The sequence below is a fragment of the Sipha flava genome, unplaced genomic scaffold, assembly GCF_003268045.1.
Source record: "Sipha flava isolate LNK unplaced genomic scaffold, YSA_version1 44151_pilon_pilon, whole genome shotgun sequence".
NCBI classification, from domain to species: domain Eukaryota; kingdom Metazoa; phylum Arthropoda; class Insecta; order Hemiptera; family Aphididae; genus Sipha; species Sipha flava.
The window spans coordinates 1-14,188 of record NW_020273173.1 but is presented as its reverse complement, the minus strand read 5'-3'; the positions used below and the strand labels follow the sequence as shown (position 1 = coordinate 14,188).

The 14,188-nt window shown below is 27.5% G+C and overlaps 3 protein-coding genes across 4 annotated transcripts; 2 read left to right on the top strand and 1 right to left on the bottom strand.

Moving 5' to 3' along the window:
- The first annotated feature begins 7,409 nt into the window (after positions 1-7,409).
- On the top strand, positions 7,410-8,892 carry LOC112689451 (putative ATP synthase subunit f, mitochondrial). Its single transcript, XM_025563167.1, has 2 exons — positions 7,410-7,638; positions 8,580-8,892. The coding sequence occupies exons 1-2, from the start codon at positions 7,525-7,527 to the stop codon at positions 8,787-8,789; spliced, it is 324 nt and encodes a 107-aa protein (XP_025418952.1). The 5' UTR covers positions 7,410-7,524; the 3' UTR covers positions 8,790-8,892.
- A 792-nt stretch (positions 8,893-9,684) lies between these two features.
- On the bottom strand, positions 9,685-12,800 carry LOC112689450. 2 transcript variants are annotated; one of them, XM_025563165.1, is made up of 10 exons: positions 12,673-12,800; positions 12,312-12,591; positions 12,117-12,248; positions 11,683-11,815; positions 11,489-11,612; positions 10,972-11,172; positions 10,762-10,877; positions 10,481-10,690; positions 10,042-10,399; positions 9,685-9,983 (listed from the first exon to the last, which is right to left on the bottom strand). In XM_025563165.1, exons 2-10 carry the CDS (start codon positions 12,587-12,589, stop codon positions 9,748-9,750), a joined length of 1,788 nt encoding a protein of 595 aa, XP_025418950.1. In that variant the 5' UTR covers positions 12,590-12,591; positions 12,673-12,800; the 3' UTR covers positions 9,685-9,747. The 2 variants fall into 2 exon arrangements, with proteins under 2 accessions (XP_025418950.1, XP_025418951.1); XM_025563166.1 differs by having other exon boundaries at positions 12,117-12,239.
- A 154-nt stretch (positions 12,801-12,954) lies between these two features.
- On the top strand, positions 12,955-14,050 carry LOC112689452 (sperm-associated antigen 7-like; the record flags this gene model as incomplete). Its single annotated transcript, XM_025563168.1, has 4 exons — positions 12,955-13,220; positions 13,315-13,382; positions 13,732-13,820; positions 13,879-14,050. Coding segments are annotated over exons 1-4 (408 nt in total), but the record flags the coding sequence as incomplete, so codon positions are not given.
- Between the last annotated feature and the right edge of the window lie 138 nt (positions 14,051-14,188).

Here is a 14,188-nt window from a genome sequence, read left to right as displayed (position 1 = left end):
AAAATCATATGTAAATAAATACTAACATATTTTCTTAATTAACTGATAAAAAAGTGGTAAGTAATATTACTTACGAACTATATTTACGTTTTAATAATTTTTTTTTTATCATAATTTAAAAGAAAATTATTTTGATAAAGGGTGTTTGTGATTATTTATAATTGTTTCGCATCATTAACCTGTATAGGTTAATCCAAACAAGGTTAATAGCTCATGATTTAAATCGACTGTACATTAATAAATATCAATAATATCGTATCTATCAAAATATTTGTGTCAGTGGAAAATAAAAGTTATTAGTTTTGTGGGACAAACTCGTCGGAAAGTTGCCTTGCCTTTCAATTCTTGCTTTGACATACTTATTACGAATGTTAAACAATATTTTTAAAGCACAATTTAAATAAATATATACTCCACAAAATTCTATTGATAATTAGTGTTCATTAATGTTTCAACGTTTTGCCTCATTGTTTGTTCCAAGATGAATGATATTAATTTAGTATTTATTTGATGTACCGGGTTCGTTCAGAAAATAACTTATGTTATATTTAGTATCAAATTTTTATTTAATATAGTATATATATATATAAACTACTTTACTAGTTGTACGGTTTTAGTCATTATGATAGATATCTAATTCAAACGATCCACATGCATTTGGAACATAATTTTCCTATGATAACTGTAATCTGTGTGGTATAATTATAATAGCTTATAAGGTCCATTTTTAATTAACTTTTTATATAATGTGCAATTTTTGTAAGTCATGCAATCGCCCACAGATAAATAGATTAACGCATTCATCACCATTGAATTTTAATGCCAATATCATTCAGTAATTCATCAGAACATTGGTGTGAAATAGTTGTAAAAAAACTATGACAAACATAATGCACGTTCCACGTAACAATAGTGTATTTATATTTATGGATTTTAAATAATAATTTAAAGTCACAGTTAAGAACTGGAAGCTAAACACTTTTTTCTTACACTCGTTTTACCATAAAGCATTAAGAAGTGGGATATGTTACATAGAACAGGAAATCGGGGGTTCCGACATTTTGAGACCGAAAGCCATATGCGTTGGATGAAAAAAAAAACCACTTAAACACAAATGTAACATATGTTATATTTTATATTAAGGTGTGAGAAATAATGTAACAAAATTTATAAATTACAGTTGTATAGGTACAAGGTAATTTAATATAATACGTGGTTGTCAGATGTTTTAATATAATGCATAAAAATATGTTATAGTTGATAAAAAAATGGTTAATTTTTAAAATATTAAAATATAATGACATTTTCAGTGAATTACAGTTTTCTGTTTGAAAACTACCAATGATACGAAATATTACTTTAATATTTTCCACGTGTTATAAAATTAAAATTGAGTGGTTACATAAAAAATTATAAAATTTAAATCAAAAAATAGAAATTAATTAAAAATATTTATGTAATAATAAAAAACATCTTGAAGGCACAATACTCAATTACTTTTGCCGTTTGAAATCCAACTTGTTATCCGTCGTGTTTTGCTCTTCAATTGCGTTCAGACCTTCCCTTAGGTATTCGTCCCACAAAAACTTTTTTGCAGCCGTCCGCTGATTTCACCTACAATCCAATAGTAATAATAAACAAAAATATAAGAATGCTCCAGGCAAGCTCGAATATTGACACTTTGTCAAAATTGTATTCTATACTATAGATATACTGCGTAAATAGCACCTCGACATTTGTGGTTTTACGTTTTTCAGTTTCCATATAAAGTCACTTTGTCAAACCGTAACAGTTTAAGTTTTTATTTATATTTTATTTATTTTTTATCAATCTATGCACCTCGGCAACTGTAAGGACCATCGGCTAATAAGGGATTATGGTGGTATAGTAACACTCGAGTAACTTTGTGCTAGCTCTCAGAATACCTACGTGGTTTTCAGCCACATCGTTGTTAAAAACTCGTATACTTATGGTCACCTATCTGAGAGCTTGCGTGGCTAACCAACATCGCATGTCTTGTAAATGCTTTTGTTTCATACGAGAGCATTGAAATATAATTGTTCACTATTTTCATCTATATTTAAAATCCCATTAATCTTCATGTTAATTTTACCACTTCTTACGGTTAAGGAATACACGTCATATAAGTCGAGCTCTTATGAATCACGCACATTCGACAACAATCTGACCCGAAACACACCTAGACTTACTTCTGTTTTACAATTTCATCGCAGCTATCTGAATATTGAATACTTTCGGACTATACTGGCGGCAATGCAATTTGATGTTTCAATTTTCGGCGACGACTTTCTCATAATACAAGTAGACGGTCCTGAATTTAATAATAATTAAATTGTTCGATTAAATTGTTGGTCGTAACACTAATCAGTAGCCTGTATAATTGTAATTAATCTAACCTAATCAGTGCTCGAAGTGGGGGATACAGAGGGATGGCATCCCTCTACTTTTTTGTATTTTCAGTTTTCATCCCTCTACTTGTTTTGTCTAGAATAACGCATTCCTCCTAAGACTTGTATTTTAAAATGATATACTTATTATCATTTTTATATTTATATATAAGAAATTATTTTTTTTTTGGTGAAAATAATTGTTTTTAACATGCAAGCCCGGGCGCCCGGCTCATCGTGTTGTTTAGTACAAGCCGTTTCGCAACCCGTATGGACCCCTATTTAGAGCTAGGGACTGAGATAATATACCTTATGTGAACTACAAAAAAATAAAATAAATATATTATAGGTACCCAAAGTGTGAAGAATGTTATGATGATATCAGGAAATTTAAAGTGTAAGGCATCCCTCCACTTATCTTGAGCCATTTCGACCACTGAACTTAATCGATGTTACCATAGCATCCAAAAGCTATTGAAATCTAAATTGTTGTCGAGAAGGTCGAAAACACTGCTTTATGTTAGCTATCTGAGACCAATAGTCACTTACGCGTATAAGATTTGGTCTACGATGAAAAGAGATAACAAAAAACTGGCGATATTTGTGAGAAAGGAGTTGAGAAAAAATTTTTCGCCTGGTGTACAACCTCAATCTAGAAACATTCGAAAGGCGGAAAAACGAAAATTTGTACCAATTGTATGGAAAATCAACTATATTAACGTATATAAGAACTAAGAGAATGGAGCTGTTTGGACATGGAGAGCTGAAGATTATATACTAAAAAAGGTCATAACTGCAACAATATAAAAAAAACGACCACTGGATGGACCGCGAACGAGATGGGAGGATGCTGTGGAGAGGGACATTAAATTGGTGGATATGAATGCATCGGTTGAATTATCATTCAACAGGCAAAGGTGGAGAGGGTTACTTGTGGTACCTTAGATCCTTCAAGGACCGTTAAGCTGAAAAAAGAAGAAGAAGTATAATTGTAATAAAAACCCCGGCCGCTGTGTGTATTCCAATAAGTTACAAAATTATCAAATGTGTACCATTAAAAATGAAAAAAAAATAAAAACGGATTCCCGGCTCCCGGGGGAATTTTGATTTGGCTGCATACGAACTGAGTCCCAGTACAACCTTTTATGACAAATTGAGTCCCGGGTTGTTTTTGGGGTGTATACTAATTGAGTCCAGTGAAATTTTAGGTATAATACTGATTGAGTCCATGTTTTAATACTAACTGAGTCCCGTTAAATTTTTTTAAAAATAAAAACATTTTCCTTTCCATTTTTTATAGACTTATAGGACTGTCTGTAACAAAAAATTATACAGGTGTGGTTAAAAATGTTTTTTTTTTTTTAAATATTTTTTAATATACTCACATATATAATAATGTAGGGGTATAATATAATATGAATAATTTATGTATAATTAAATAAATATAGATAATGATAAAATAACAATTTTTATATTGGTAAAAATCTATGAGAAATGCATTGTACGTATTAAATTCTAGTTATTGTGTTTGATTGCAACAGTATTATCTGACGAAAGTCATAAAAATGATATGAATGATATGTATATATAGGTATATCCGTATGGAGCGGCTGTGCAACATAATTTTAATTATTATTATTATTATTATTATTATTATTATTATTATTATTATTATTTATTATTATTTTTATTATTATTCATAATTTTCGCTGTGCCTGGACTCTGGATGGTTATTTCATATTTTACTCAAAATAATCCTCGGACTCAATTCGTATACAATTAGTTTCCTAACCACGGACTCAATTAGTATATGTCTCGTTTGTACCCGGGACTCAATTAGTATATTATTTTTTTCCCCGTTCAGGTATAGGGACTCAATTAGTATACAGTGTTTGATTTAGCTTGATGAAAAAAAAAAATCCCAGTTCTGAAAAGAAACATAGAAATAATAGAAATTTTATTATTATTATTATTTGATTATTAAATTATTAAACGAGTGTAATTATATAAAGTAGATGTGATTTATTAAAAAAAATTTTAAATTATTTTAAGTAAGTTACATAATAATTATATTTATACCATGAAAAATGAGAAGGTAAAATTAAAAAAAATAAATGAAAAATGGTAACCTGGCTCCCGAAACAATTTTGATTTAGGTAGATGACAAAAAAAATCGCAATTCTGAAAAGAAACTTAAAAATATTTAAATTATAATACTTTTATTTGGTTATTAAATAGTTAGATATAAAATTATAAAATAAATATTGTTTTCAGTTTTTAAAATATTATAAAATCAGTAAAATGAAGATCCGTAATTAGAAGCCAAAACAAATGAACAGCTGTTCAACCCTAACTACAAACAACCAAAAAAAAAAGAAATAAAAAATATCAATTATAAAAAGATTTACAAAACCAAAACACCAACAGTACAACAAGACTTCATACAGGAAACGATAATCCCTAAATATAAACCAAAACTTAAATACTATCCGACACTACCTAAAAAAAAAGCCTAGAAAAAGGATCTAAAAAATACCAAACATAAAAATAGGCAAAAAATATATACAAATCCAAAACGTCAATAGTACAACAAACAAATACTTATCAAAAATTATAAAACAAAAAATAGAAGAACAATAAATCAATAAGACATCAAAATGTTAAAAAAAAAAATTCCTTATTAGAAGGCAACACATAATTATTATTTAACACTACATAATTGAAAAACCAAAAAAAAAAAAATAAATAAATAAAGAAAAACTACAGTTATTGATAAAAAACAAAAATATCCAACACTAGACAAAATTAAAATTATAAAATTTAAAATTATTAAATTCTTATAGGATGCCAAACATAAGTTCTATTCCGCTCTACCTATAAAATTCATAATAAATAAATAAATAAATACCATACTTAAATATAGATAACTCCAGTCTTGATTCCATTACTTTGTTGGAGGTGATTGATGAATTCCTGAAAAATAGTTTTTTTTTACGATGGTGAGGTGTTCATCCACCGATCAACCCACAAGGGTCAATAAAGACCCTTTTGGGGCTATTGCAATACACGTATATGCATTGGACGATAGGGACGCCATTTAAATTAATATTTAATGCAAAAAATTAATTTAAGTAATGGAAAAATATTATTTACATAACCGAGAATACTTAATCATTGTAAGTTTAAAAAACTAATGAGTTAAATATAAAAAAATAAAATAGTAACTAAAAAATATAAAATTAATTGATTTAATTATAATTACAGTTGTTATTCAAAAGAAAAACGATGTACCAGTATATGTGGGATTAAGTAGGTATGTGTTTGTCTCTCATAAGTTCGTTTCAATCTGGATTGACTCCTAGATTTCGACTGTTTAATATAATATAGAAAATAAATACAATGTTTTAATAATCAATTACATTTTGAGAATTAAAGAAAAAGAAAAATATAATTTGTAAGAATGACAATATTTAACAAATGTGATTAGAATAAGACAAGTAATATTGGACATAGATTATCTGTCTTATCGTTGCATACCGCCAAAAAAATATTATTTAAATGTAGAAGTTTTTATTTAGATACAACAATTTATTTTAATTATAAAAAAAACATGAACCGACTTAATATTAAGGTCTGTTGTAGGTTTAATAGTTTCTATTCATCCTTACTTGAATGTCATTTCTAATTATTTCTAACTATTTTTCTTTATGGTGTGCGAGAATAGAAGGATCAATATAGCGGTTTATTTGTTATTTATAACATGGATGCACTATTTCTTATTAAAATTTTTTTGAAAATCCTGATGCTTCACATTAATATATCTAAGCAAGTTGTTACGCTTTGTGTTGCCCATGTCTTCATTTGAAGAAGTTTTGTTTTCTTTTTTATTCTTTCTGCAACCTTGCTGCGTATTAAGTTATCCTGAACGCCACAGTGCGTCTCTTTAGTATCGTGTCCTTATCGGTTCAATTCAAATTTTGGGCGTATTTCTAATATCCACATTATTTATTATCAATAAGCTCATTGTTTTATTATATGTTATATTTTTTTTTGATCTTATCAAATTCGTATCAATTGTTATCAAAAATCGGGAAGACTGTACCACAGGTTAATAATAGACGGACCACGAACTAAGATATATAGAATATATATATACTACTATAGACAGTATAGATATTATGACTATCGGTGACGCACGACGGTTCGTCATTATCTTAATTACCTCGTAATATTTATTTCTCATATATAAAGTGAACATTTATTTTTTTTATACGCCTCGCCTGCAATTTTCATTTTTGTTTCATCCCATGTTGGTCTATTGGGTTTTAGTTGATACATTGATCAAATAAATTCATACGAACGCCTTAACAAGGAAAATTTCGGAGGAGGGGGGTTTGAACATCTAACCACCCCCCTCAGTGGCGAACACACGGGGAGGGTTTCCAGGTTCAAACCCCCCCCCCAGGGCCGAAAAAAAAAAGAAAATTGTTTTATTATTGATGAAGTGTAATATATTCGTAGTTTCATTATTACGCTTTGAACTTAAAATATACACTTATACAAATATTATGATTATTAAATAATTATATTGATAGGTGTTTGAAAAATTTTGTTAACTATGCTGTTTTTTATATTCCAATAGCTATTAATTTACTGTAATGTAAAAGTAGACTGTAAATTGGTAAAAAAGTTGTATAAAATAATAACTGTTTATAGCAGTTATTTATCTTATTTATCTGTACAACGGAAAAAAAAAAGATAATGATTATTTTTGTTAACCCTCCCCAGAAGAGATCGAATGTACGCCACTGCCCCCCCTTATATACGCCACTGTGTTTCAATAGTTCGATTGTGCTGCGGCAGTCGTGTTTAAACCATAAAACCGTAAAACGCGCCGAGGGATGCGACTTCGCACGCGCACCGGGAATACTGTTCATTCGACGTGTGTCGCGTTGGCCACACTGGTCTGACCAGCTGATCGCCTATTGCTGATAAAAAGCAACGTACGGAAATTCACCCGACCAACCCTTTAACCTTTGTTGAATAAACTTCGTCGCTGTTTTACCGTCTTGGACATCGATCCATTATTCAACCGGACGTCTGAACGCCTCTCAATATGGCTATCGGTGATTATCCCGCCGAATACAACCCCAAAGTGCACGGGCCCTACGATCCGGCTCGTTTCTACGGAACTCCTGACACGCCTTTCTCGCAATTGAAACTCGGCGAGGTGACTATTGTTTTAACATTATTACATTTTACATGAGAAACCTGAACGCTAACAACTTGTTCAGTTTCCTACTAATATACGCATTGTCCTCGTCTTTCCGACAATCTTAATGCTACTGCAAACTTTGTCTTTGACCGTCGGATACAGATAATTTGACTGCGTGTGCAACAACACTTATTTTCTTCATATTTCATGTCAACTCCACATTGCAATCGATTAATCGCATAATTTTATTACAAGAATTCGCATTAAGAATTTGCATTATACTAGTATTTCAGGAAATTTTCTCTTTGTAAGCATTTTCCATTATATTACTACTTAGAATCTTCATTGATTATCATCAAATGCATATTAAATCAACTATATATATTTATTTGTTCGCTTTCCTTTGCTCTGTGATATTGTTAAACTATGTGTAGTTTTGTAGACAAAAATGGATTTATTAACATTAAAAAGTCCATCTGTTATGTCCTTGACTTAGAAAATATATTTTCATCTTATTTATAACTTTGGTATTTGTTATTTCTTCAGTTTTCATTATATTTGAATTTGTTTAAATTGTATAATATTTTATTGAGCTTTATATTAAACGATAACAAATCTTGAATAGTCTTACTTTTTGATAAAAACAGATTTAACTTTGCTATTATTACTAAGCATATAAGTTTCTTTGATACTATTGTTATAATTAATTAACATGCAATTTGTAAAAATTTAGACATAATTGTTAACAGATGCATGTAAATAAACCTTAAAATTTTTTATAGAAGTATTGGTGTTTATTTCATTTTCATATTCAGTTATATTACTTTTTATTAGTACGAAACAAAAATAAATAAAATAATAATTGAGAAATTATTTTGATGTTTGCATAATTATAATTTACTTAGCATATAAGATCTTAAATATTTTATTTTATCCAATGCTTATATTGGTTTTAGGTAACTGAATGGATTGGACGTCGTAATAAGTCGCCATCAGCAATTGCTGGATTATTTTCTCGTGCTTACTGGAGATGGTCTCACAAATATGTCCAACCAAAACGTGCTACAATTGCTCCACTTATCCATATTATTGCTGGTTCGATGTTGTTTTTTTACACTATCAACTACGGCAAAATAATCCGTGAGCGTAATTACAAACATCACTAATAGTTACAATCGATGAATTTCTGAGTTTATATAATTAGTTAAATAAACATGTTTGTTATTAAAAAACACGTAAAATAAAAATATCTGTATTTCAAACAAAAAAGTTTTTTTTTTTTCAATAACTAGTAAAACTAGTTTCTACTTGTAATTAATTAAATACATTAAATAAATTATATTTTCAAAAAAATAACTTGTTTTTGTGTCTCATTATATTTTACATAAACTATTTCTATTTTATGAAAAATGTTTACAATTTAAATAATATTATGGTGTTCATATATTTCAAATTGCATGTAAACTTAATATTATAAATAATAATGGAAAAAAAAATTTAATTTAATTACATTATTTGTTTTTATTAAGTTTTAACATTGAATTATTACTTTTATTGATAAATAATTATTTTGTCAGATCAGATGTATTTATTATGTATTATTTCAAAATTCATAGTATGAAAATTAATAATTTAAAAGGTAAAAATATTTATACATTTTTTTTAATTTGTGGAATATTTAAATATTGTAGATTGTGGAATTTAACTAATAATTTATAGATTTTGATTTAGTTTAAAATTGAAATGAAAATGTAATTATCATAGCCACAAATTAAAAAATAAAATTATTGTTTTATAGAAATGAAATATTTTCATAAATGTTGTTTTCAACATAATCAGAACCAATGTAATAAATAATTTTAATGCAGAAAAAAAATGCATTCAAAAGACACGAATGTAGAAGGTATTCTTAGACAATCAAGTTTCAATTAATTATATAGTAAATAGTTTATTTGTTGAATTGGTTAATTTTGTTTCAAGACAAATGTATAATAAAAGTATATAAATATATAATATATATACATATATATATATATAAAGAATAATAGAATAATTTCTCAAATGACTAGGTTAAATGTATAAATAAATTCAATAAATAACAGTTTATGAATTGCATTTTAAGACTTAAGCTGTATGAAATGTATGTTGTAGATCTTCAAAGTCCAACATTCTTGGTTCCGTGCTTAAAGTGTTATCAGAATCATTTAAGGGTTCAAATTGTTCTAAGCTTTTAATAAACTCTTCTGTAGATGTAGGTACCAAATTCAGTTCGTTACTAAAAACTTCGTAGACCCCATGACTCATAAAGGAATCTGGTTGAGAGACATTGGATGTAGATGAAGTAGACGCAATTGGATAATCTAAAACATTTTGTCATGTAAGTATCAATGGAAAAAAAATTCTAAAATTAATTCTCACCAATTATAGGTACATCCGAGTGCAAATGGTCAGTCATAGAACGTAATCTTTCAGATACAAGACCGTCTACACTTTCCAAAACGGCTTGATTGTCTTCGCACATTATTGATTCTTCCATGCTGGAACTCAACAAGAAATCTACCTTTGAAGATTGACTGTCAAAAAGATTTAAGTGAATAGGACTAGAATGCCGATTTAAATTTTGGGGTGTAGATGTTTTGGGTTCAACAGATTTTGAGGGAGAAGACATAGTCCAAACATTAGAAGATTGTTCCATTTCATATTCGTTTTCAATGTTATGTAAAGTATAAGTGCCTTGTGATAAGCCAAACAAATGCCCTAAAGAATCGTCAATGAACTGAAATAAATTGAACAATAATTAGAAATTATGAACAATAATAAAAAAAAAAAAAAGAAATGCTATTTGTAACTATTTTACCATTTGATTGTGGTTTATAAGACTAGATTCACACTTTGATACTAGTTTCAAAGATTTTGATACACTTTTTAAATTTATAATGAGAGTTTGTAACTCTTTAGAAAATTCTTGTAAATTTCCACTCTCAAGATTACTCGATAATAAATCCCAAACCGATACTGTTCCAGACAATGATTTAATGAGGTTTGACTTTTTTAAATGTTTCATGACCTATGATGAAATAATTAAAATTGATACAACTGTAATATTAAAAAAGAAAACATTTATATATTTATAGTTACTTGTTTCAAATGAATCGCCAAATTTTTCTTTGACTTAATATAACCGCAATGTCGATCTTTTGAATTCTCTGTTTGGGTATGAGTTTCTTTTTTACCATTAATTACTTCAACATTAACTGGAATATATTTACATTAACATAATAAAAATGTTAAAATGATAGAAGACAATGAAATAAATCTATACTATGAATAATATTAAAGATAAATTACTGTTTGTTGGTGTTTCTTGAAGGTTTTTAAAAATATCTTGTAACTCTGAATCAACTTGCTGTTCAACTGAATTAATTTTATGAGTAGGAAACCTTTCCAAATGTTCTTGCATTCGTTTATGACCCAAATAAGTTTTACCACATCCTCCACAAACAAAATCTGATTTCACATTATATTTTACTTTTTTTCTACATAAAATAGCTGAAAACACATAAGTAACAATTACTTATTAAAAATAAAATGAATAATTCAATTTTATACAGTCAAAGTAAAAGATATGATGAACAATGTGTCAATAAAATTATGTATTGATTTGAAGGTTTCATTATTGTAGGTTATAAAAGTAGTATTGAGAACATATTTCAAGTTATAATATTTCACTTTATATATTATATAGTAATATTCAGTTAGTTTTAGTTAGTATTATTAATTTTAACATTCTAGGTTGTTGAATTTGAATTTGATATAGCATTATTTTAAATTATACCAACATTAAAAATTAAAAACAAGTACATACCATCATTATCAATTATTGGTAGCAAATTTTTTTTGGTTTCAATTATTTTTTCACCATTCAATAAGTGTTTTGGAGGTTTACTCAAACGACCAGATTTTGTAGATATTAGTGGATATTCAATTATCTGTGCAAATATTATTCAGTTAAATCAAGAGAAGGTAAGAAAGAAAAGAAAGGAAATTAAATTAAGTTACATCTTCTGGTTTTGATGTTTCATTTTGATTTTTTTCAGTCTTAATTTGTTCGGAAACAATTTTTCGGGGTCTTCCTCGTTTTGGTACTTTTATTTCAACAGGCCTTTCTTCTAAATCAGTTGGTCTTACTAAACTAAATGCAAATGCGTACATGTTTATTTCATGTCTATAATATAATTTTATTTTAGGTTAAAACAAAAGATAAATAAAATTAATATTTTCTTTGAAGTACTACTAATTACTTATTTTTATTTTAAAACCATGAAAATAATAATAAAAATAAATTTTGTTTTTAGCTTTGAGTGATTAATATTTAAACTAACCAAATTTATTAACTTATTTTGGTGCAGTAATGGAAATAAATAAACAATTTAGAATTTGAAATTGGTTCAAAGTAAGCAATAACAATAATTACATATTACTTTTGTACTTACTGAAAAATTACATTTGTGTCAGTTTTTTTGTCATATTTCAGTACTTGTTCATTGTCATTATTGATATCTTCATCTTTTAATAATGACGATAGATCACTTATAGATTTTTCTGAAAATGTATTGCTATGGGCCCCATAATAATTGAAATAAATACATTATTTACTAATTTTATTGGTACCACATTAGAGTACTCACTCAGTATTTTGTTTATGATTTCCTGCTATATTGTGCACAATTTTTCCGTAGGGCGATTGCCTAACTGGCTTTGATTTATTTTTTCTAGAATCTACTGGTAGAATTATTTCTCTGTTCACCATTGTAGTATGGTCCTCAACATTTGGAAGATAAAAGTTGTATGCCAGCGGTTCATCAGAATTTATTTGTTGTGACATTTGTGGATTGCTTTCCTCGGAAAGTTCTGGTACTACATTTAATATGTAAACAGGATAATTATCCAAGTTTTGCAAGTCCATTTCTAAAACAAAATATAACCGAAATTGTAAATCGAAACACGTCAATAGTAATACTTTTTTAACGCAGTTACTAAAATACTTACTCGTTGGTGGACGATAAACGATTCGAATAGTTTTAATTTTCAACCACGGATTAATATATGCACAAACTAATAGTTAATAGAAATAATAATTCACGTTTTCTACACGGAAATACATTTTTGAGTTTAAATCCACATTTATCTTACGCGCCAGATAATTGATAACGATAATAGTTTTGATAAAACGCAGTGTACTCCATTAATATTGTAGTATTTTATCGGAACACTGGGTTTCAGATGATATTTAAAAAAAAACAAATAATTACTTGTGAATATACCTAATAAATCATTCTGAAAATGTACGAAATCCTACAAATGTTTTTTGCCGCAAATTATTAGCGAAAAGATAAATGTTTTTTTCGTTCCGTTTGAATTCGTGACTAATTCACAACTGATATTCATTATACTATTTTGTTGAACATAGTTTTTTTCAATTTTATTAATTAGTTCAATTTTACAAAGGATTGTTGCAATGGACTTACTCGGGTCGATAATGGAATCAATGGAAAAGCCACCAACTGTGGATACAAAAGAAAAATTGAGACAAAAAAAGTTGGTTTTAATTATATTTATGTGTATTCGATGGAATACCTTTATGTATTTACAATGTTGTCAAATTAAACTTTAAAAAAAAATTTTTTTTAGAAGCCCAGGAAGCATTTTTGAAACAACAAAATAAAGAAAAAGAAAGAATGATAAAGTTTCGAAATGAAGTAATATTCAGTGTTATATAAATTATAATATAATCATTTGAATTTCTTATGATAGGAATCTTGCTCTAGTTGATTAATGTTATTCAAAGGAAATGAAAGATTTTTAGTTACTTTAATAATAATGAATTCTCTGTTATTTTTAAATTTTCCTCATCTTATGAATTTAAAATATTTTTTTGTTTGGTGTCTTGTGTAATGTATTAGTAACAATAATTGATTTATCTTATTTCTTGTTACTATTATTTTTTGCAAAATTATAATAAAAATTTATAATAATGATAATTGTTTAAATTAAAAATTTGTCAATTTAAAATGTAAAACCTATAATTAATGTAGCATTTCATTTTAGACGGAGATAAAAGTGACAAAATTTGTTCAAGATGACAACCAGACACGATTAAAATTCCCTCCCTTGAATAAAGTGCTACGAAATATTGTGTAATAAATATATTTTTTTGACATTTTTGATTGGAAATTATATTATTATGTTTTTTAGACATGAAATTTCAGAAGATGCTGGAATGTTGGCATATTCTTTTGGCGAAGAAGAAGTTGATCGATATATTATGGTATTTAAAAAAGACTTTCCACCTTCTGAAGATGAATTAAATGCTCTACGGAATGGTCAAGAATGGAATGATGAAATTGCAAAAAGATTATTGGCACAAGTATGTTTATATTAATGAATTTACTGTATTAAAATTAGATTTTATAATACTAATTTTAACAATATACAAAAATAATTGGTAGAAAAGATTAATTTTTTTTAATTTTGTTAAGTGTAACTTAAAAATTTGTCTTAAATC